The sequence below is a fragment of the Cololabis saira genome, chromosome 11 (assembly GCF_033807715.1).
Source record: "Cololabis saira isolate AMF1-May2022 chromosome 11, fColSai1.1, whole genome shotgun sequence".
Classification (NCBI taxonomy): Eukaryota; Metazoa; Chordata; class Actinopteri; order Beloniformes; family Belonidae; genus Cololabis; species Cololabis saira.
Window position 1 is genome coordinate 41905248 of NC_084597.1, and position 22579 is coordinate 41927826.

The window sequence follows — 22579 nt, forward strand, 5'->3', positions numbered from 1 at the left end:
CACATGTACGTTGTGCGTGGATTTAACACAGAACCATAAATCAGATTTACACAAAAACGTCATCAACGGGAATTTATCGTTTTTACCGTGAGATACAAATTCTTACCATGGGGAATTTTTTTGACGGTTTATCGTGAACGGTAAAATATCGCCCATTCCTACCACCGACACGCGTAACAATACAGAAGTCACATCTTTGCACAAGACCATGTTCTCGGTCATTTCTGTCTGTTCTTCCCCAGAAACATCTTCTGCTGCTCTAATTCAAAGCTTTATATCCCGGTATCCAAATATTTGGGCTTTTTGCCATCTAAGAGAACTGGTTCCTCGGCGTTGTTTGATAGATTAGACACATCTGCATCTGTTTGAAAGATGGATGTTTGTTGCGGAGCACGGCGAGCAGCGGGCTGCAGGCGCCGTCCGCTGGGACGCTACGGGAGGCGACGGCTGCTTCTTGTTCTGAGACTGTTGTCATGAGGGCTTTTATGCTGATATGCATGAGGAGCCCACAGGGTGTGGCCCCCTGTCTGCAGTTTCAGCCGCTAATAAAAAGGCTCATTGTTGTGTCTGGGCCCCCGGGCTCTGGTGGGGCCCACTGGGTCCAGCCTGTCTCGTATTTGGAGAAGAAGATGCACTCGGGAGCAGGAACTTAGTGGAAGTAAACAAGCAGTCTTACATTTAAAAAGGCAAAGACTGTTATACAAATAAAGATGACATGATTATAGCAGTGCTATCACTCTGCCTTCCAAGAATTAAGCTGAATGTTATTTATTTTATTTATTTCGATCATGTGCTCAATATGGTACACTCATTCATAGCATATCGTGTAATCATTTGGATGGAAAAGGAATAGGCTGAAGCTCTGAGCTTATAAATGCCTACCCTTTAACCTTCACATTATTATTATTTACACTTTCTACAACAAATGCTTTCTAGTAGTGCTGGGCGGTATGACCAAAAATTTATATCACGGTATTTTTCAAAATTATATCGGTTTCACGGTATATCACGGTATTTTTTTTTTCATGCACAACTGGGCGTTAACCACATTTTTCTAATGATTTGGAAAGGAATTGCTGCAGTAAATTGGCTTAGAATGGCCTATTTTACTGTCAAATCAAATCAAATTAATTTGATTTAGGCATGCTTTTCAAAGAAAAAAATCTTTTACAAAATTATAAGGTAGAAAATATTTATTGAACATAAAAAACTGAACATTTTTTAATTTCCCAGCATTATGTTGTTTTGGTTCCACCTCCTGGTGAATGTTGGTAAAATTCTTATGTGGTTACTTTTTGGTTGGCCAACGATTTATGTTTGTGGTGCGCAACCGGTACGGGAGCGGCCAGTCTTATATTACAACGGCGTTATTAATTGTTCGTTTTTTTTCCCACTTATTCCACCGAACACCGAAAGTGTTTTTTTGCCATTTTCGGCCGAACAATTTCGGTTACCGAACAATCGGTGCATCACTGCTGCTAAACAGTCCCCTCACAAACAGTGTCCAGCGGTGCTACGTTCCGCTGCGCTGCGCGGCGTTCCCAACTTTGTGTACACTACTGTACATACTCACCGTATATGAAAAATTCATATCATAAGAAAAATAAACACCGGTATTCGGTATGAACCGGTATACCGCCCAGCACTACTTTCTAGCATTTCCACCCAAAAAAGAAGCAAACACAAAACACACAAAAAAAAATATATATATATGTAACAACAAAGAACCAGTAAGAAAAGAAAAAAGGAAAAATAAATAATAAAAAGTCCTGATTAAAACAAGGACAAAAAGATCAGTAAATATTACCTGCATAATTCTATAATTCATAATTCAGTTACAAATTAAATGCAAATTAAAAAAAAAAGAGAGGCAGAGAAAAGAAAATGAAGTGATATCTGATTATTTCATTGCAGTCAGAATAAATGAATTGATAATAAATTCATTCATAATTCTGTTGAAGATTTGCTGGCGTGTTGGGGGTCATGCGGTGCTTCCTGACGACCCATTTAGCTGCACATTTGTTTCCAGCAAAAGTTCACGGGCCACTCAATGAGCTCAAGCTGCTCAGGGCTTGAGCTGCAACACGAGGCCACACCATCAGTTTAGTTCATGGTGCTTGTGGTGACCAATCATCTCAATCACCACTCAGACCTGAGCCTGGTTGCTAACAAACTACTTGTTTTATTTTATTTGTTAACTGTCTCTTATGAACTTTAGCCTGCAGAGTCTCATATACACCTCTCGTCTCTTCTTCAGATGTTAAGCTGGGGTGAACTTGCTGGGATGTCCACTCCTAGGAAGACTGGCATTTGTCTTAAGAGTTTTCTTTCTCACGGTAGAATGATGAAATTATTCCAGCAACCGTTTGCCCACTTCTGCCTTTCCTCCTTAACCCTTTATAGGGCACTCATTGAAATACTTGGAAATGTACAATTTCAACCCTAGAGTGTTATTGGGGGCTACTACCAGAGTATTTTTCATTTTTTCTTTTTTTCTTTTTTTTTTTTATTCTTGATGCAAATCAAGGTCAAAGAAGTTACCATATATGGTTCCTTGCCCATCGCGAGTAACATTGTATCTAACACTGATGTTACCATGTATGGTTACTTGCCCATTGTGGGTGAAATTGTACCCATACATTGGATATGTATAAAAATACAAAAACACATACAACATAATATTTACGATGCTCTCTTCATAGAGATATTAAAACGTTTCTCCATAAATGGTACAACTTGACTCATAGGGCTTCTCTTTTTCTCCATCCATATATTTCGTCCAATCAGTCCAATCACCTCCTTTACCACACAGGGGCGTATGATCATAGATGGGATCACCATTATTCACGCTAACCCTGCGTTCACACTAAAAGCGTCACGGGCGTCCTGACGCCAGCATCTCGCCGCTTGGTGCATTCACACACAAAGCGTCAGTGCCTGCAGCGGGGCGGGGGTGGGCGGGGTTGCAAGCTGCGCTGCAGAACTGGAGGGAACAGTGGGAACAGCCTACACATATAACTACACATCTTAATTTTCATATTTCACCATAGATCACACTTTGGGAAGCCTTCTTTATATTTTAGCGTTATTTCTGTGTAGATAAGAGTGAGTTTGATGCTCCTTAACAAGTTTGGTCCTGGATCAACATCAACCCAGCGAGCCCTTGCTCCCAGTGGCTGATTTATGGTTCTGCGTTCCCTACGCCGTCGGCTACGCCGTCGATTTAACGCAACCATAATTCAGGCGAAGCTGCAGTCTGTCTGCGCTGATACTGACACACCGGGTCGGAGCGGATTTGGTCATGATGTTTAACCTGTGTTTTGTGATTAATAAGCACGGGTTTTAATTATTTTTCGTTGGATCAATGTAGCAAATAAAATCGTTGGGACCATCCAGCTCCTCAACCATCAGATGTTTCACGTGATCAGTTCAGGTAAAACGGCAGTCAAACCAGCAAAAATGTCATTTTGCTGGATAAAATATATAAATTCCTGATAAAATAAGTGTGTTAGTGCACAGCTCTGCTCCTTTACGCATGTGAATCAGTGTATGTTTGTGTGAACATGAAAGTACAATCTGCATTGAGGGTTCTCGCTTCGGGAATCCCGGTGTGTGATTGGCCGACGCCTCGGCGTCGCCGCTGCTCATTTGCATAAAGTTCAGATTTTTCAACTTTAAATTGACGCGCCGCGCCATCCGCCCCGCCGGTCCCGCCGCCTCTCGACGCCCGTTTTTCATAGACAATGAATGGCAGCCAGACGCCTATGACGCCCGTGATGCTTTCAGTGTGAACGCAGGGTAACTATTTCATTGATTTCACTAATTCTGCACAAACAACACTTATCTCATCAGTTAGCACCATCATTCAAGTACATACTGTGTGAGTGTCATCAACTTAGCATGGTTAGTTTCAGCTTTCTGAACTTTTGTGTGGAAGAAGGTAGGAGCAAAAATGTGAATTTTCCCCTTCTTGAAAATCAATGAAGATAAATCCAGCTTTTCCACACGCTGCTTGGTAAATAAACAGTCACACCATGTATTGTGTTCCTCCGAGGTCGTATTCACACCATTTTGACTTATTTTGTTTACATCTTCAGGTTTTATGAATCTGAACAGATAGACTGAAGGAGTTGGGGCTGTTTTCCACGTGACTGCTTTACCTCCAGTACTCTTCATTTCCTCCAGCACCACTGGAGACCCATGGATTTGTTTATTTGTATATTTGTTTATTTGATAAGGATCCCCATTAGTCTTCACCATGGGAAGACTATTCTTCCTGGGGTCCACACATAGACACACAAAGATTACAATAATATAATAATACAACTCAAAAAGGGTGAAAAACATTCAGTAGAATTCCTGAAAATAATGAATTGAAACAAAAATAAAATATTAAGTAACCAAGCAAAACTATCCACATCTTAAAGCAGCACAACGGAACTTTCAGCTTTGTTGAGTTTGGCGCCTCCTTTGGACAAAAATCGGTAGTGCTGTACCAGAAAGAACACTCCATTTCCCATGAGCACCAGCGCATACTGCCGGAAAACCCCCGTCCCCGCCGCTGCATTTGTTTTGATGAGAGGAGACGGGACGGACTTTTAAAACGACTTTTCTGTTTTCAGCGGTCGTTTGCAGGATGGATAATGAAGAGGTAATGTATCTATTTTTGGTTAAACAATATAATATGACGATGTTGAAAAACACTAAGTTCAAATTGGTTTTATTAAGTTGTTTCAGCGAGATAATGCGCCCTACAAACTCATACGCTCTGCACCTTTTTCCTGTCACGTTTTTTAGAGGGACTTCGTCATAAATTAGTAGTCCAACATACTTACTGACAAAATAAAAAAATACTTTATAACCTGTGAATAACTGAATGCCCATTCCTTATATTTTGCAGATCAGCCCTGCACAATTTTACAGCTCTCAGGAAAAATACTAGAAATGTTCTATACATTTTCTTCGCATTGCATTATTTCCTCTAGTGCTGTAATTCTATTCAATTGTATTATTATTTTATAAAGCTTCCTCATTGCGAATTACACATTTTTATGATCACTATTATCTCTCTGTCTGTTGTTGATATTGTCAGTAATTTTAGAATTACCAAAACACAAGACGAATCCCCAGTATGTGAAAACATTCTAATTTTGATTCTTATTGATCATAGAATTCTACATTTACATTTGTATCATAACAATTCTGTCTCTTGTTTTATCAGGAATCTGCTGTTCGTGAAAACACCTCTACCTCTGCATCATCAGAGTTTGAACCCCCACAAAGACAGAACCGACACGCAGCATATATATCATATATAGACAGTACACTGGTTTCAGGGCTCCCCGTCCTCTGTAGAATGGAACCTTTATGAGGATTACTGCAAATATTTTGATATTGTTTTTTTTTTTGTTCCATTTTTTCCTGTACAGTTGTTTTTGTGTGTTTAAAATAAAGACATTTGTGCAAAACAAGACAGACTTTTATTTACACACCTTTCAGAAAATAGAACATTCTTGAACTTTGTCATTTGCATAGTGACAGCAGTTATCCCATACATACTTATTATAAACAATAAGTAATCTGTATCACAGTAGCAGTAATGAACAACTGTATGACAGGATAAATTACTGTGAATAAAGTAAACAAGTGTAAATAGAGTAGTAGAAAAATAAACTAAAAATAATGAACTGATAATAAAAACTGAACTATGAAACAGTGTAAGAAGTTACTGTAAATAAATACAATGACTATAGTAGCAGTAGCATCTTGTGTCCATCCATGTTTCGTGCTGGGAGAGTCCGCGTGTGATTCACTGCTGGAGTGTAGGAGAACCTTCCCTGATGATTCACTGCTGGAGTGTAGGAGAACCTTCCCTGATGATTCACTGCTGGAGTGTAGGAGAACCTTCCCTGATGATTCACTGCTGGAGTGTAGGAGAACCTTCCCTGATGATTCACTGCTGGAGTGTGGGAGAACCTTCCCTGCATGAGGATGTGATTCTGGAAGTTTTCCAGATCCGATGTAGTCCTGCAGAGTGTGACAATAAAGATACAAAAACATTATGTCTTTCTGATAATTACTGACCCATAAATCATTCAACATATTTTGTTGATCACAAGTTTGAATTTTTTTCTTTGTTGAAGTCACTGTAATTATGCAGAAAGTAAAAGCAAGTAATGTATAGCTATAGAAAAATTAGAGAAATGTATATATTTATACATTCACAAGATAAAACGACACATTATAAACACCATAAGGTTTCTTTTACTACTCTTGTTATTATTTTAATATAATTCCAATTTATATTGTATTTTTTTCATCTGGAAGTGTATACTTTGCCTATATATTTCATTTTTCTGGCTATATTTTACTATATCTACAAATGTGTTGCTTTTACCATCAGTGTATAAGTATCTGTATATACAGACCTGAAGAGTCAAAAGGTTTACATAGATATTGACATTTGATACAGTAGCAACACTTACACCAGCTGTAGTAGTTTCAGGATAATTGTTTTTGTAAAACACACTGACATAGGTGTTGACAAAAGTGCATACCTGGAGGTGATGAACGTCTTTACATCCTTCAACCATCTCGTCCAAGACGACGGCGCTACAAGGGCTTGTAGCGAGAGAACGCCGGTCCAATGTTTATTCTCCACCGGGCATTTAGCTTGTTACTCTCCCGCTTTCTTTTTTTCGCCTCCTCCGCTCCGTTAAAACTTTTATTTTCTTCGTTTTTTTCGCTGCTTCGGCCATGACACCAGCTCCTCGTTTAGCTCAACACCAGCTTCTGCTGAGCTCAGCCTCTGCGCTCTAAGCCCCGCCCATTTTTGTCTCGACTACGAATCGGGAAGGAGGGGGAAGTGACGTATGTGCCGTAAAGCAGTCAAAGTCGTAAAATTTGTAGTTTTTTAGTGTGGCAGGGTTCCTACCATGCTCCTCAAAGTTACATAGTGCCAGTGAAAGCGATACAGACCCCCTCAGATCATGACAGAGGTTCATTAAACCTGTTGGAAGTTGATGTACCATCACAATGACTCTGGAAATATGATATTAAGGTGGAAAAGTTACGTAGTGTCGCTTTAAGTAACAATATTTGTTACTATCACCAGATCTGTATCCACTTTGAGCAAAAATAGTTTGCAACGACTATAATTTTAAATATACCCATACCTCTACTTATAGTAGTATAAATATACTATATATCATAATATACTCATCCATTATAATATACTCATACTACTATACTATATATACACACTCATAACCTACAGTGATTTAGAATATATTTACTATTGAATTTCTAATGGCCCTTTTGCACTAGTCCCGCCTCAGCTCGGTTCTACCCGCCACGGCCCGTCTTGCGCTTTTGCACTAGGGGCTGAGACGGGTGGAGCCGCTCCAAGCCGATACTATTTCTGTAACCATTCTAGCGAGGTTCTAACCGGGCTGAGCCGGGACTATTTCTGACATCACCACCCTCCGCGCCACTGATTGGTCGGGGGGCGGGGCTGTCATCACCCTCCGTGCCACTGATTGGTCGGGGGCGGGGGCGTCAGACGTTTGAATCAGGAAGCGGGAGTCAGCGCGAGTGGGAGTCTGTTTGGCGTCTGTTTGGTGATCCAACTCTGAAGTGCAGATGTTCATAAACCTGGTGGCTGACGAGAGAATTGAAAAAGGGATGTAGACGGGCTGTTTTACTCTCAGTCGCTCGCGGCTCCAGCTGATTTCTGATCAGCGCCGACATGAACAAAGGTGTTGCGCAATCGAGTACGTCACAGCAGCTTCACCCCAACCCCCCCACTTCTCACCTGGCTGTGGAAAAACAAACGGGGACAGGTAGAGGCGGGTAGAGGCGTGACGAGCCGAGTCGGGCCGAGTAAGGACTAGTCCAAAAGGGCCATAATATACTTACAATTTGCACAATAATCACAATGTATACCTAGGACGGATCATAACTTCCTTCTGAACCACAGCTGCTTCAGTCTCCTTTTAAAACCTGACACCTTGTTTATTGCAGCTATACATGGGGGGAGATGGTTCCAGTGTGCGACTGCTCTATACATTGCCTGCTTTAAGCAGGTCACTGGATCTCAACAATGCGTCTGAGGATCAATTGGGGGAACAAGAGCAGGAGATGTGGGATAGCAGGAATAATAGATGAAAACTGTGTGGCAGAAGAAGACCTCGGGCGCTGGAGCTTGTGATTTTAGTGCATGCAGAAACAACACAAGACGCTCCGGAGGAGTTGAACCGCAACGACGACATCGTCAGGTTCCACGGTTTGGAAGAAGTTTTGATAGTATTTATCTGTCGTTGTCAGGGAATACTGCTCCATGGCCAGTAGGCTTGGTTCTGATGAACCCATGAGAACAAGCCTGGCTGGCGCGGATCTCCCGCGGCGGTGTTCACCATCACGCTTCCCCTCCAAGGGTCTGTGCTCACAAAGCCATCAAGTACAAGTACAAGAAACCGCTATGTGGGAACGCAGCCAGGGAAACTTCTCAGGACTGTGTTATTTTCTCACCGTTAATAATGAACCTTTATGAAGATGAAAGTGTCGTCTCAGCCCTGGAGAGAGTTCCTCTAGTGAAGAACCGGTGGCCGCCGGAACAAAGACGCTTAATAATGAAGATTACGTGTGAAGATGTGAATCATGTCTTCTCCGAGCCTGGACGTCAGCAAGTTTATGAAGTTTATGAAACGTTACAGTTTAGATCACACAGGACCAAAAAAAAGAACCATGCTGCAGTTCCGGTACTGGAGGTGTGAAGGAGTATCTGCTGATGGCTGAGAGGCTGCACGATACCCAGTGAGACGGTAGGAGGCTGTGTTTCAGGAGACACTTTCAGAGAGACACAAGTTCCTCCTGTGGCCAGTAGTCCAGGGGCCAGAGCCCAAAACTTCACTGGTCAGCACCACTCAAGGTGACCAAACTTACTTATAATTTTTGAAAAGATCCATGTCTATAGATGATATTCTGGTATAATAACCTTCCTGAGTGGCAGCTGGATCAGAGTTATCAGCTCATGAAGTTACCAGCCCCTTCAGAAAATTACACTTTAGATGCTGCTGCATATCCTGGTTTAGACTCATGTACAGGATATCTGTCAATGTTTCACTATATTGTCTTTGGTATCATTTTAAAGGAGACCTTTTAAGCATTCATTCAAGCTAAGATGTGAATCTTTCTGACCAACATAGAGGTCACTGCAGCTCTTTAAACTATAAACAACACACATTTTTACACAATTTTCGCCTAAATGATATACTATCTTTTATCCCTGTGTCAACTAGGAACAACAGAGACACAAAATACAAAAACTGGAATACTCACAGGACCATAAGGATTCATGAAATGTATAATATAGCCCTACTATATTGTTGTTACCGGTCATTGTGAGCCTTAAACTAGAAGAGCATCATTAGGCTCCTATGAAACTATAACAGCCACTAATGTCACAAACTGGTCTTTATCTGCAAATACACGACATAAAGGACATAACAATGAGATAAGGAACCAGCTTAGTTTTATAAACAACATTAGAGACACAAAATACAAAAAAATAAAAATACAAAAACTGGAATACTCACAGGACCATAAGGATTCAGGAAATGTATAATATATACCCAATTTAGAATCATCAATGAACCTGAAGGGGCTGGTAAGATCATGAGCTGATAACTCTGATCCAGCTGCCACTCAGGAAGGTTATTATACCAGAATATCATCTACAGACATGGATCTTTTCAGAAATCATAGGTAAGTTTGGTCACCTTGAGTGGTGCTGATATCTGGTCTGGAACATGGACTACAGTTCCCGGTGTCAGTGTGAGCTGTGATTGGAGATTCAGTGGGAGGGCAGCTGTGCCTTTCAACATCAACAACCGTTTGAGGAATCAAACATGTGTCCCCTTTGCTCCAAGACAGCTTCCCCTCTGCAGGATGGACCCAGTCCCAACGCCCGAGCTGCGGTTTCTGGCTGGTTTTGGGTCAGAGTTCACTGAATGCTTTAATTAAATCATCAACTTTCAGATTTAACCAGAGCGTGAGATGATGTGAGGTAGGAATGGGTGATATTTTACCGTTCACGATAAACCGTCAAAAAAATTCCCCACGGTAAGAATTTGTATCTCGTGGTAAAAACGATAAATTTCCGTTGATGACGTTTTTGTGTAAAACTGATTTATGGTTCTGCGTTAAATCCACGCACAACGTGAAGGAAGGACGGAAGGAAGGAAGGAAGGAAGGAAGGAAGGAAGGAAGGAAGGAAGGAAGGAAGGAAGGAAGGAAGGAAGGAAGGAAGGAAGGAAGGAAGGAAGGAAGGAAGGAAGGAAGGAAGGAAGGAAGGAAGGAAGGAAGGAAGGAAGGAAGGAAGGAAATGAGCCAGAAAGAAAGATAAATTCCCGTTGATACGTGTTTGTGTAACAAACATGGCGGATCTGAGTCATTGCAGTTTTGCAGTACAGGTGGACTAATTTAATTGTTTTTTTATAAATTCAATGTAATTGGTGTAGTTTAGTAGTATTTAGTATCTTTTAGAGCAGTGATTTGGGGGCTCTAAAGACTGAATGTGGTGATAGATTTATAGTTATAAAGGTGGAGTTGAATTGGTATTTTTTTCATCGTCATTTTTATCGTTGTCAGGATAAATACCAGAAATGATCGTGATACATTTTTTAGTCCATACCGCCCATCCCTACTGTGAGGAAGTAAAAGTTGCCTGACTTCAGGGTGCAGACAGAGAGGCGTCTGGGTTCTGGTTACATTAGGAGGAATTCTCGTGATTCTTCACACTAATTTGTGTTTAGAAGTACCTGAGCAGCTAAACGCCAACATGCCTCACACAGACCTGGTACAGAGCTGACGAAGCCTCCCACAAAGATCTCTGTAAATGATGAACACCTCTACTGGCTCTTACAAGTGTTCAAGTCAAACCACCTACTGTACACAAGTTTCTTTTAAGAAAACAGAAGTAAAACAAACAGTTAATCCTCCCAAAATGTTGATTATTCATCAAATGACTGTGAGGATGAAAACCTTTTGAGTCAGACCAAATGTGAAATTCCATCCATGGGGGCGCTAAAACTCCCAGGCTTCGGTTGAGCCTCCAACAGCTCTGTTGTAACGTGACAGACCAACCAACCACGCATCAAACGACATTTACAAATGAGAATAGTCAATATTCATGAAAGTTTATGGCATGTAGAGTTGTGTCCTGAGGTTTGCTAGCCAGCAGGTGGCGCTGTTATTAGCAGGTTCATGCTTGTGAGCGTTGTTGAGTGCGGTTCACAGACCATGCAGCATGTTTGTGTGCAGATACTGGTAATGATGGGATATTTCCGTTCAGATCTGACCATAAAGCTGCGGGGGAGGACACGCATCTCAGCTTGGATCGGAAAACCGGAGGATTGCTACAGATGTTTTCTGTCACTGAGAATCCTCCGCATTAGTTTGAACTTTCAGTTCCCATAAGTGTGCCATTCCTCGTAGGCTGGGTAATCACTGGAGAGACAGAAAAACATCCCAGTCCAGTTCCCTCCGCCGCGCTGGGAGGACGGTCGGTGCCAACTCAACAACTGGCAGCTCACATTTCTGCTTTCACAGCTTTTATTCTCGTTCCCTCTTAAATCTGTCTCTGGGCTGGATGTGAGGAGACGCTTCACATTTTTTAGAATTTGCTGTGCATGCACGGACTTTAACAAAGTGGTTCTGACTTTATTCATGACAGTATATGAACCCTGCTTAACGCTGAGAGGTCTTACTTTTCTTCCCTGCATGACGAGCATGTTGTGGAGTACTAGAACATGCGCTCCTTCATGAGGCTGACGCCGGCCTTGTGACTGCACCCTGGCACAGAGCACTCCTTTTTGTTTGCAGCCGTCCTGAAAGGCTTGGTGAAAGAGAACAATCCGTCCTGCAGGAAGTGGACGAGGAGCCTCCAGCTCCTCCAGAATGGCCTTTCTTCAATCTAGGTCAGGTTTCACAAAGGTACCAGGACGGCAGACATGAATGCAGAAAGGGTTTTACATGTGCATCTTAGTATCTCTAATGTCCTCCTGCTCTTTGTCCTCCCACCCACCCCCCCCCCCTCCTCTCTGGCCCCCCCGGCCCCTGTCACTGTTTGCCACACAGGCCAGACTGCCCGAGGTAAAGGAAGCACACACTTTTTAGCTGCTAATGCAGCCGGAATGAAGGCAGCCCGTTAATCACTGGAACAGCCTCCGAATGGTAGAATAGTTGCAGACGGCTGATCTGCATGCAGCGCATGCTGACACCAGGCCGTTTCTGCCGGTGAGGAGAGCTCGGGCCCGGAGGAAATTTGTCTTCACGGCTCAGTTTAGAGCACAGCCAAGGGTTACATCTGGGTTAAGCAACACTATTATATAAAAGGTCGTGGGGCCTTCCAGAGAAACTTAATTAATATTAATACCCGTTAACATTTGCTCCTTTCAGTCAAACTCATTCTTCCGGAGCCAAATGTTTGACCTGTTTTATAACGGTTTCAGCTATAGTGGGAGGTTGGGACAGAATCCAGGGAGTTGCACGTCTCACAAACCCATATCTTATTAAAAATCAATCCAGCATCCTTTTAAAACAGGGAGCTGTTTCTTCATACTGTAGGTCAGTGTCTCCCAACCTGGGGTCCGGTTCCCCCCTGGGGGGGGCGCCAGAGATCTCTGGGGGGGGCGCAAAACTTTGTCTGCTTTGAAATTATGCAGTTGTAAAAATTATATTAATACAAATATAATTTTTACTTATGAATATAAGACATTGTTAGGAATAATTTATGAATGTCTTGAATATTTTTTTGTGTTTTTTACTGTATACACTGGTGACAAACACAGGAAATGATTTCATTCCTTATTATTATATCATTACTCAACATTTAATCTACTCCGACAGGTTGTTAAAGAAAAAATGTTAAAAAATGTTGGTCTCATATTAAAAGAGACATGTCAGTCAGTCATCTTCTCCCGCTTTGTCCGTTACCGGGTCGCGGGGGCAGCAGCCTCAGCAGGGATGCCCAGACTTCCCTCACCCCAGACACTTCCTCCAGCTCTTCCGGGGGGAGTCCGAGGCGTTCCCAGGCCAGCCGAGAGACATAGTCTCTCCAGCGTGTCCTGGGTCTTCCCCGGGGTCTCCTCCCGGTGGGACATGCCTGGAACACCTCCCTAGGGAGGCGTCCAGGAGGCATCCGGTACAGATGCCCAAGCCACCTCAGCTGACTCCTCTCAATGTGGAGGAGTAGCGGCTCGACTCCGAGCTCCTCCCGGGTGACCGAACTCCTCACCCTATCTCTAAGGGAGCGTCCAGCCACCCTGCGGAGGAAACTCATCTCGGCCGCTTGTATCCGCGATCTTGTCCTTTCGGTCACTACCCAAAGTTCATGACCATAGGTGAGGGTAGGGGCGTAGATTGACCGGTAAATCGAGAGCTTCGCCTTTCGACTCAGCTCCCTCTTCACCACGACGGTCCAGTACATCGACCGCATTACTGCGGACGCTGCACCGATCCGCCTGTCAATCTCACGCTCCATTGTTCCCTCACTCGTGAACAAGATCCCGAGATACTTAAACTCCTCCACCTGAGGCAGGACTTCTCCACCCACCCGGAGAAGGCATGCCACCCTTTTCCGGTCGAGAACCATGGCCTCGGTCTTGGAGGTGCTGATTCTCATCCCTGCCGCGTCGCACTCGGCCGCAAACCGCCCCAGCACATGCTGGAGGTCCCGGTCTGATGAAGCCAACAGGACAACATCATCTGCAAAAAGCAGAGATGAAATCCTGAGGTCCCCAAACCGGATCCCCTCCGGCCCCTGGCTGCGCCTAGAAATCCTGTCCATAAAAATTATGAACAGGACCGGTGACAAAGGGCAGCCCTGCCGGAGTCCAACATGCACCGGGAACAAGTCTGACTTACTGCCGGCAATGCGAACCACACTCCTGCTTCGATCATACAGAGACCGGACAGCCCTTAGTAGAGGGCCCCGGACTCCATACTCACTCAGCACCCCCCACAGAATGGCACGAGGGACACGGTCAAATGCCTTCTCCAGATCCACAAAGCACATGTAGACTGGTTGGGCAAATTCCCATGAACCCTCGAGCACCCTGCGGAGGGTATAGAGCTGGTCCAGTGTTCCACGACCGGGACGAAAACCGCATTGTTCCTCCTGAATCCGAGGTTCGACTATCGGCCGTAATCTCCTCTCCAGTACCCTGGCGTAGACTTTCCCCGGGAGGCTGAGAAGTGTGATCCCCCTGTAGTTGGAACACACTCTCCGGTCCCCCTTTTTAAACAGAGGGACCACCACCCCGGTTTGCCACCCCAGCGGTACTGTCCCCTTCCTCCATGCAATGTCGCACAGGCGTGTCAGCCAAGACAGCCCTACGACATCCAGAGACTTGAGGTACTCAGGGCGAATCTCATCCACCCCCGGTGCCCGGCCACCGAGGAGCTTACGAACCACCTCGGTGACCTCGGCTTGGGTGATGGATGAGCACGCCTCCGAGCCCCAACCCTCTGCTTCCTCAGTGGAAGGCATGTCAGTCGGGTTAAGGAGATCCTCAAAGTATTCCTTCCACCGTCCGACAATATCCCCAGTCGAGGTCAACAGCTCCCCACCAGCACCATAAATGGTGCCGGCAGAGTACTGCTTCCCCCTTCTGAGGCGCCGAACCGTCCTCCAGAATTTCCTCGAGGCCGACCGAAAGTCCTCCTCCATGGCCTCCCCGAACTCCTCCCAGACCCGAGTTTTTGCCTCCAAGACTGCCCGAGCCGCGGCCCGCTTGGCCTGCCGGTACCTATCTACTGCGTCAGGAGTCCCACCGGCCAACATAGCCCGGTAGGACTCCTTCTTCAGTCTGACGGCATCCTGTACTTCCGGTGTCCACCACCGGGTTCTAGGATTGCCGCCACGACAGGCACCGGAGACCTTGCGTCCACAGCTTCGAGCCGCCGCGTTGACAATGGAGGCAGAGAACATGGTCCACTCGGACTCGATGTCCCCCGCCTCCCCCGGGATCCGAGAGAAGCTCTCCCGGAGGTGGGAGTTGAAGATGTCCCTGACAGAGGGCTCAGCCAGACGTTCCCAACAGACCCTCACAATCCGTTTGGGTCTGCCCGGTCTGTCCAACCTCCTCCTCCGCCAGCGCATCCAACTCACCACCAGGTGGTGATCAGTTGACAGCTCAGCCCCTCTCTTCACCCGAGTGTCCAAGACATGCGGCCGAAGGTCAGATGAAACGACAACAAAATCGATCATTGACCTCCGGCCTAGGGTGTCCTGGTGCCACGTGCACTGATGGACACCCTTATGCCTGAACATGGTGTTCGTGATGGACAAACTGTGACTCGCACAGAAGTCCAACAACAAAACACCACTCGGGTTCAGATCGGGGAGGCCGTTCCTCCCAATCACGCCTCTCCAGGTATCACTGTCATTGCCCACGTGAGCGTTGAAGTCCCCCAGTAGAATAATGGAGTCCCCAGTTGGAGCACTATCAAGTACTCCTCCCAGGGACTCCAAGAAGGCCGGGTACTCCCCACTGCTGTTCGGCCCGTAGGCACAAACAACAGTGAGAGACCTATCCCCGACCCGAAGGCGCAGGGAAGCGACCCTCTCGTTCACCGGGGTGAACTCCAACACATGGCGGCTGAGCTGGGGGGCTATAACCAAGCCCACACCAGCCCGCCGCCTCTCACCCTGGGCAACTCCAGAGTAGTGGAGGGTCCAGCCCCCTTCAAGGAGCTGGGTTCCAGAGCCCAAGCTATGTGTGGAGGTGAGCCCGACTATCTCTAGCCGGTATCTCTCAACCTCACGCACAAGCTCCGGCTCCTTCCCCCCCAGCGAGGTGACATTCCATGTCCCCACTGTGAGGGTTGATGTCCAGGGATTGGGTCGTCGAGGCACCCCGCCACGACTGCTACCTAGCCCACAATGCACCGGCCTGCCATGGTCCTTCCTGCGGGTGGTGGGCCTACTGGAAGGCGGACCCGCGTCGCCGTTTCGGGCTGAGCCCGGCCGGGTCCCACGGGCAAAGACCCGGCCACCAGGCGCTCGCCATCGAGCCCCAACCCCAGGCCTGGCTCCAGGGCGGGGCCCCGGTGACGCCGATCCGGGCGACGTAGCGGTCCTTGTTTTATTCGTCTTCATAACAAGCTTGTGAACCGCTCTTAGTCTGGCCCGTCACCCAGGACCTGTTTGCCATGGGAGACCCTACCAGGGGCGAAAGTGCCCCCGACAACATAGCTCCTAGGATCACTCGGGCACACAAACCCCTCCACCACAGTAAGGTGGCGGTTCAAGGAGGGGCAAAAAGAAAAAAAAGAGACATTTTTCAGAAATATTTTTATGTCCTTTTATGTTGTTTTGTGCGTATTTTATACATTGGTGACATTGGAGAAAAACAAAGTCATATGTATACAGAGTAAACCAAAGAGAAATGTATCAAAAAAACATAATTAATGTTCATTTTTTCAATTAAAGATTATTTTGGTGCTAGTACGTACGGGTCGGGGGCCCGGCTGATCTTAGACACAAGTAGGGGGGACAAGGAAAAAAGGTTGGGAACCACTGCTGTAGGTGATGTCAACAGGTGACTTCGGTACCCGGCTCCCCTGAAAGGCTGAGTCTGCGGAATCAAAGATGGACAGAGCTGCTCCTCTTTGCCAATAAATGTGCGAGAAAATCGTTGAAAAAGAAAGAAATGTTGAATCTTAATGTACAAAGAAGGACTGGGAGAGATTTGCACTGACTCATTAGACTCATTACTCTACGTGCTTTTTAAAACAGGCACTTCTGTTATTCTCCTCCCAGATGGAGACCTGCTGTTGAACGTGGGGGAGTAGTTAGCAGCTGAGGAGGAGGATGTTTATGTCAGTGGTTTCTGATGACCAAACCAGAGCTAAAAGGAGGTCCAATACTTGTACTGAATACAGAAAAACGGGGAAATGTTTTTTTCCTACTGTTCTCGAAATAACTTTGAAACCACATGGACATCATCATCAACCTCCAGCTCCTCTGCAGCTGCCGTGTGTATCTTCTAATCAGAGCAGTGAAACCAGAACCAGCTGCAGGATCCCACAGATTGGCTGACTGTGAGACCAACGTGGTACCAGGACCACTGAGGCTCCTAAACACACCTGGAAGGGTTCATTCTTTAACCTGAGGATTTCATGGTCAACTCAATGGCTGCAAAACCATCACCACACCAGTTCAGAACCAGCTGCTGTGAAGACCTCTTGACAAATGTCACAGAGGGGTGAACAAAGCATGTAAACGTTACAGCTTATAGCGTTTTTCCATCGCTTATGAAACAGTTTGCTCCGAACCTCCAACTGGCAGCTTAGTGGTTAGTACTGTTGCCTCACAGCAAGAAGGTCCCCGGTTCGACTCCCAGGCCCAGCAGGGTCTTTCTGTGTGGAGTTTGCATGTTCTCCCCGTGCTTGCGTGGGTTTCCTCCGGGTACTCTGGTTTCCTCCCACAGTCCAAAAACATGCATGCTAGGTAAATTGATCATTCTAAATTGCCCGTGAGTGTGAGTGTGTCTGGTTGCTTGTGGGGACTGCGGGTGGAAACTAGCATTTCTGCTAAACCCGGTGTATTTACACTGCTTCATGTAGTGTACATTAATATGCATTGTCCCGTCTAAATAAATAAATAAATAAAACTGCTACAGCCATCGTAAAACAAAGACCAGTGCTTACGTTGTTGCCTCTTGGCATCGTGCTAAACTGCCAAACTGCTAAAAAAAATCCAGATGCTTGACTTGTCAAGGACTAATTATTAGACAGACTGAGATTGAAATGTTACGACCTGCTGTGTTCAGGTGATGTTTTTTTTTTTATCTTTAGCCAAAAACAGAAAAAAGAAAAGGGCATGACTGTAGCTGATAAAATGAGCAGTTGGACCCCCTTTGATCATTGAATCCAGTGTTGGAGCGGTTGGTGTCAGGAGTGAAACCATGAAACCTGGGCGTAATGGTCCTTTAATGGCTGATGACGTACATCCTAACAGTAATGTACACAGCTGAGGTTGAGTCACTTCAGTCTCATTTTTCCCTGGGCTCAATATAGACACCCATGATGTAGAGTTGCATAATGAAGGGTCTGGGAATCATTGTAAACCCTCCCTGGTTCTCCAGCTTTCTCCCAATCCCTTCAGAACCTGCAACATGATGTTTTATCCTTTGAGATTGAACAAAAGTCACTTTGACTTCTTTTCACCTCTCCTCTGAAAGTTATTTTCACTTCCAACTCACCGGTGTTGTCCCTGTTGAGATGGTGAATTTTCTCCTGCAACTTGACTTCTGAATTGTTCAACATTTTGAAAATCATGGATTGTTCAAAGTACTAGTTTAGTTTAGTTTAGTTTATTTATTTAGCAATATAAGAAAAATATGAACAAAAAATGAAAAACAGTGAAATAACATGCAAGGAAAGGAAGAAGCCTGGTGGCTTCTATAGAATCCTTTCCATATATGAATAAAAAACACAACAAAAGCTACACAAGGGGGAGTAAAAAAAAACAAAAAAACACAAGAAAATGTAACTCAGATCAAATAATGAACATTACAAACATGAAACAATAAGAAAGTTCTTTAAATGATTTTTGAATATTGGCAAGGATGGTGATGATTTAAGAGATTTATTGAAGTGATGAAAGATTGATGTTTCCATGTTCTACAAAATGGTAAATTAAAATCATCTTTGTGCCTTGTGGCATAAATCTCATAAATATCGGAATTAACACAAAAGAAATTATGAAAAGAAGAAGGAAGATCTTGTATATAATTTTTAAATTTGAACATAAATAAACATGTTTTAAAAATGTTAATTTTATTGACTGATAATAATGAATATTTAATGAAAAGGGGAGCAGACGGCTCATATCTGTTTGCATGTGATATCATTCTGAGAAACCTTTTTTTAATGATCAATAATTTATTAATATATGTTGAATGTGTCGAAGCCCAAACAATGTTGCAGTAATTAAGATGAGGGAAGATTAAACTATAATAGAGAGTTAAATGTGAAGAAGGAAGAACAAAAGGACAAACTTTTCTCAAAATACCAAGCATCTTCATAGATTTCATACATACAGTATCAATATGTTGTTTCCAATTTAAACAATCATCGATAAAGACACCCAAGAATTTAGTATGAGTAACCTGGCAAATTTCAGAGCCATTGATTATAATTCTAGGTTTTTCTTTGGGAAATGTTTTGTTTTTGTTACTAAAAATCATGAAGTTGCATTTTTTAATATTAAGAGTAAGCTTGTTTAGTTGAAACTATTTGAAGACATCCAATAATTGATTGTTTACATGATTGACAAGGGTATTTAAATCCCTGTGTGAGGCAACGAGATTAGTATCATCTGCAAATAAAATAGGAAGAAATGTATTACAGTTCATGGTAATACTACTAATGTGAGTATGCTGAAGGAAAGCTCATTGTCTTCCTCTGTCCCTCAGCCTGTGACAGCAGCCACTGGGGCCCCCACTGCAGCAGCCGGTGCCAGTGTCAGAACGGGGCCCTGTGCAACCCCATCACCGGCGCCTGCATCTGTGCCCCTGGATACAGAGGCTGGCGCTGTGAAGCCCCCTGTGAAACGGGCACCTACGGGGATGGATGCCAGCAGAAATGCCAGTGCCAGAACGGAGCTGCCTGTCACCATGTGACCGGAGAATGCACATGCTCGCCAGGGTACACTGGAGCTTTGTAAGTCGCAATTCCTGTTTCTGATCCAAAACAGTGACATTAAAGTCAGGGTCCACTTCATGCAGAGGAGACGCTCAGGTTTTCTGGTTGTCAAGTGCAGTTTTACTCTGGAGTCTGAGCCCACTGGTTTCTGTGGGTGGACTTGCATACCGGTTACCAGAGAGATGTGATGAAACTGAAACAAGGAGGCTAATGAGCCATGTGAGCTAACGACACGTCCTGAAAGCAACATTCTCCAATGCTTCCAGTGCACACATGCAGGCGAGGTATTCTCTTTGTAGTTGGTGGGTCTACAGCACTTGTAAAATGTTTGGACACACCTGCTCAGCCAAATGAAAGCAGGTGTGTCCAAACGTTTACTTGGTGCTGTGTGTTTCGGTCCATTTGAGGATTACATCCTCAGACCACATCAATGGTTTCAGGATATGGGTGAGTATTGACAGAAAAATAAAAAACACATTACGTAAGATAATTGAAAAGGTGTTTATTCAACAGCTAAATAACTTATTAACACAAAATAACTGCAATGATGCCTTCCAGTCAGGTTTTAGACAGCACCACAGCACTGAGACGCTCTGACCAAAGTGTTTAAGGACATATGTCTGAATACAGACGGTGGAAACTTGTCAGTCTTAGTTTTACTGGATTTCTGTGCTGCATTTGATCCAGTTGACCACAATATTTTACTCAAACAACTGGAGAACTGGGCGGGTGTTTCTGGACCTCTACTAAACTGGTTCAAAACATACTTAGAGGACAGGAAGTACTTTGTGTCAGTATGTAACTTGACATCCGAGCTGACCAGAATTACATGTGGAGTTCCCCAAGGTTCCTTCCTCTTCTGTTTAACATCTGCATGCTCCTACTGGCACAGATTATAAAGCAAACAAAATAAACAAGACAATTTCCTCGCAGAAATTTCAAGAGTGCCACGGCGGGCTGCTGCCCATTTGTTTACATTGCTTGATTTTGCAAGCAATAAAGGTGAAGGACTCACATATCGGCCAATCAGAAGAAGGGGCGGGGCTAATTTGCACCAATGAACGTCAAGTTTTCCTCCGTTTTGAAGTTTGAATGAGCTTTCTACGTGCAGGTATGGGAAAGGTAGGTGACTCAGAAAAAAGGTGATTTTTTTTTTTTTTTTTTTTTTTTACGTTTTCCCATCCGCTTTGAATGGGTTTTTTTGGCCGTTTTTTTGGGTATAACTTTGGGAAAAATGGGAACACCAAAAGTCATAGCACACCATTTCCTATTGCATAGCTATGGAGGAGCAGTGCCACTTGACGCAGCCGTGGCACTAATTAATAACCCAATATTGCGATACAGTTTATCACCTCTGCAACACGTATCGTGACATTATTGTATCGCGAAATTTCGTGGCACGATATATTGTTACACCCCTATTTTTTGGGCACATTTAGGGGGGCAAAAAGGCCCTCCTTTCGTCAGAAGAATAAGAAAGAAAGAAAGAATAATTCCTACAGATACAATAGGGCCTTCCAGAGGTGTCAAGTAACGAAGTACAAATACTTTGTTACCTTACTTAAGTAGCAATTTTGGTTATTTATACTTCACTGGAGTAATTATTTTTCAGATGACTTTTTACTTTTACTCCTTACATTTTCAAGCAATTATCTGTACTTTTTACTCCTTACATTTTAAAAACAGCCTCGTTACTCTATTTCATTTCGGCCTTTAAACAAAAACTATCCAGTTAAATTGCTCCATCCGGATAGAGTGAATTTGGTTGTGGTTGTTTCAGATGTTCTTGTCCAGTTTTGTTCTTACATCCGTTCCCTCAGATTCCTGCAACTAAACTTGGATGTACATTCCAATAAAGGCTTGGCGTGGGGCTTGGCGTGGGGCTTGGCGTGGGGTTTGGCGTGGGGTTTGGCGTGGGGCTTGGCGTGGGGCTTGGCGTGAGGCTTGGCGTGGGGTTTGGCGTGGGGTTTGGCGTGGCGTTTGGCGTGGGGTTTGGCGTGGGGCTTGGCGTGGGGCTTGGCGTGAGGCTTGGCGTGGGGCTTGGCGTGGGGTTTGGCGTGGGGCTTGGCGTGGGGCTTGGCGTGAGGCTTGGCGTGGGGTTTGGCGTGGGGCTTGGCGTGGGGCTTGGCGTGGGGCTTGGCGTGAGGCTTGGCGTGGGGTTTGGCGTGGGGTTTGGCGTGGGGCTTGGCGTGGGGCTTGGCGTGGGGCTTGGTTTGAGGCTTGGCGTGGGGCTTGGCGTGGGGCTTGGCGTGGGGCTTGGCGTGGGGCTTGGCGTGAGGCTTGGCAGGCTTGGCGGGGGAACTTGACTTGGCGGGGAAACTTGACTTGGCGGAGAAAGCCAGGCCAACCATTTTCCACAAACTGAACTAAAAGTAAATGTCAGGTTTGCATTATGCATCTTCAGTTTCATACAAGTACAAATATTTTGCCACGAACTGAATAGTTTCTCTCATGTATGATTTGTCTTTTTTCTTTTCCATAAATATATAAAAAAGATAAATAAAAGTAAATAAATACATACAATTTTACATCATAAAAAGATTGATTCATGCTCACCTTATAAGTGTAAGAGGAGATTTATTTTTGTTAAGAAGGTTATTTTGGTAATTCAGGGTTGATTATTTTCTAAATCTATTCTTTCTATTCTGATGTAAATCAGGGACTATAATGACACTAGTCAGTTTATCTGTAGTGATTAGTCTGTTTTAGATTGGGCGGAGTGATACGCCACAGTACGGCACTAGGTGCTGTGTTGATGTTCTAAAATCCTACACTGTTGAGGGACGTTAAAGTACACTGGAACTCAGCAGAAGTTGTCCCCGTGTTTATCTACTCACGACCAGAAAAAGGTTTAATTTGATAAGGT

At 44.5% G+C, this 22579-nt stretch overlaps 1 protein-coding gene across 3 annotated transcripts in view; it reads left to right on the plus strand.

Moving 5' to 3' along the window:
• Positions 1-22579, plus strand: part of megf10 (multiple EGF-like-domains 10) — a 110122-nt gene that overhangs the window by 45949 nt on the left and 41594 nt on the right. For all 3 annotated transcript variants that reach the window (XM_061734550.1, XM_061734552.1, XM_061734551.1), the window contains one exon: positions 19485-19731. In XM_061734550.1, coding sequence (XP_061590534.1) covers positions 19485-19731 — 247 coding nt within the window. The remainder of the gene's footprint in view (positions 1-19484; positions 19732-22579) is intronic.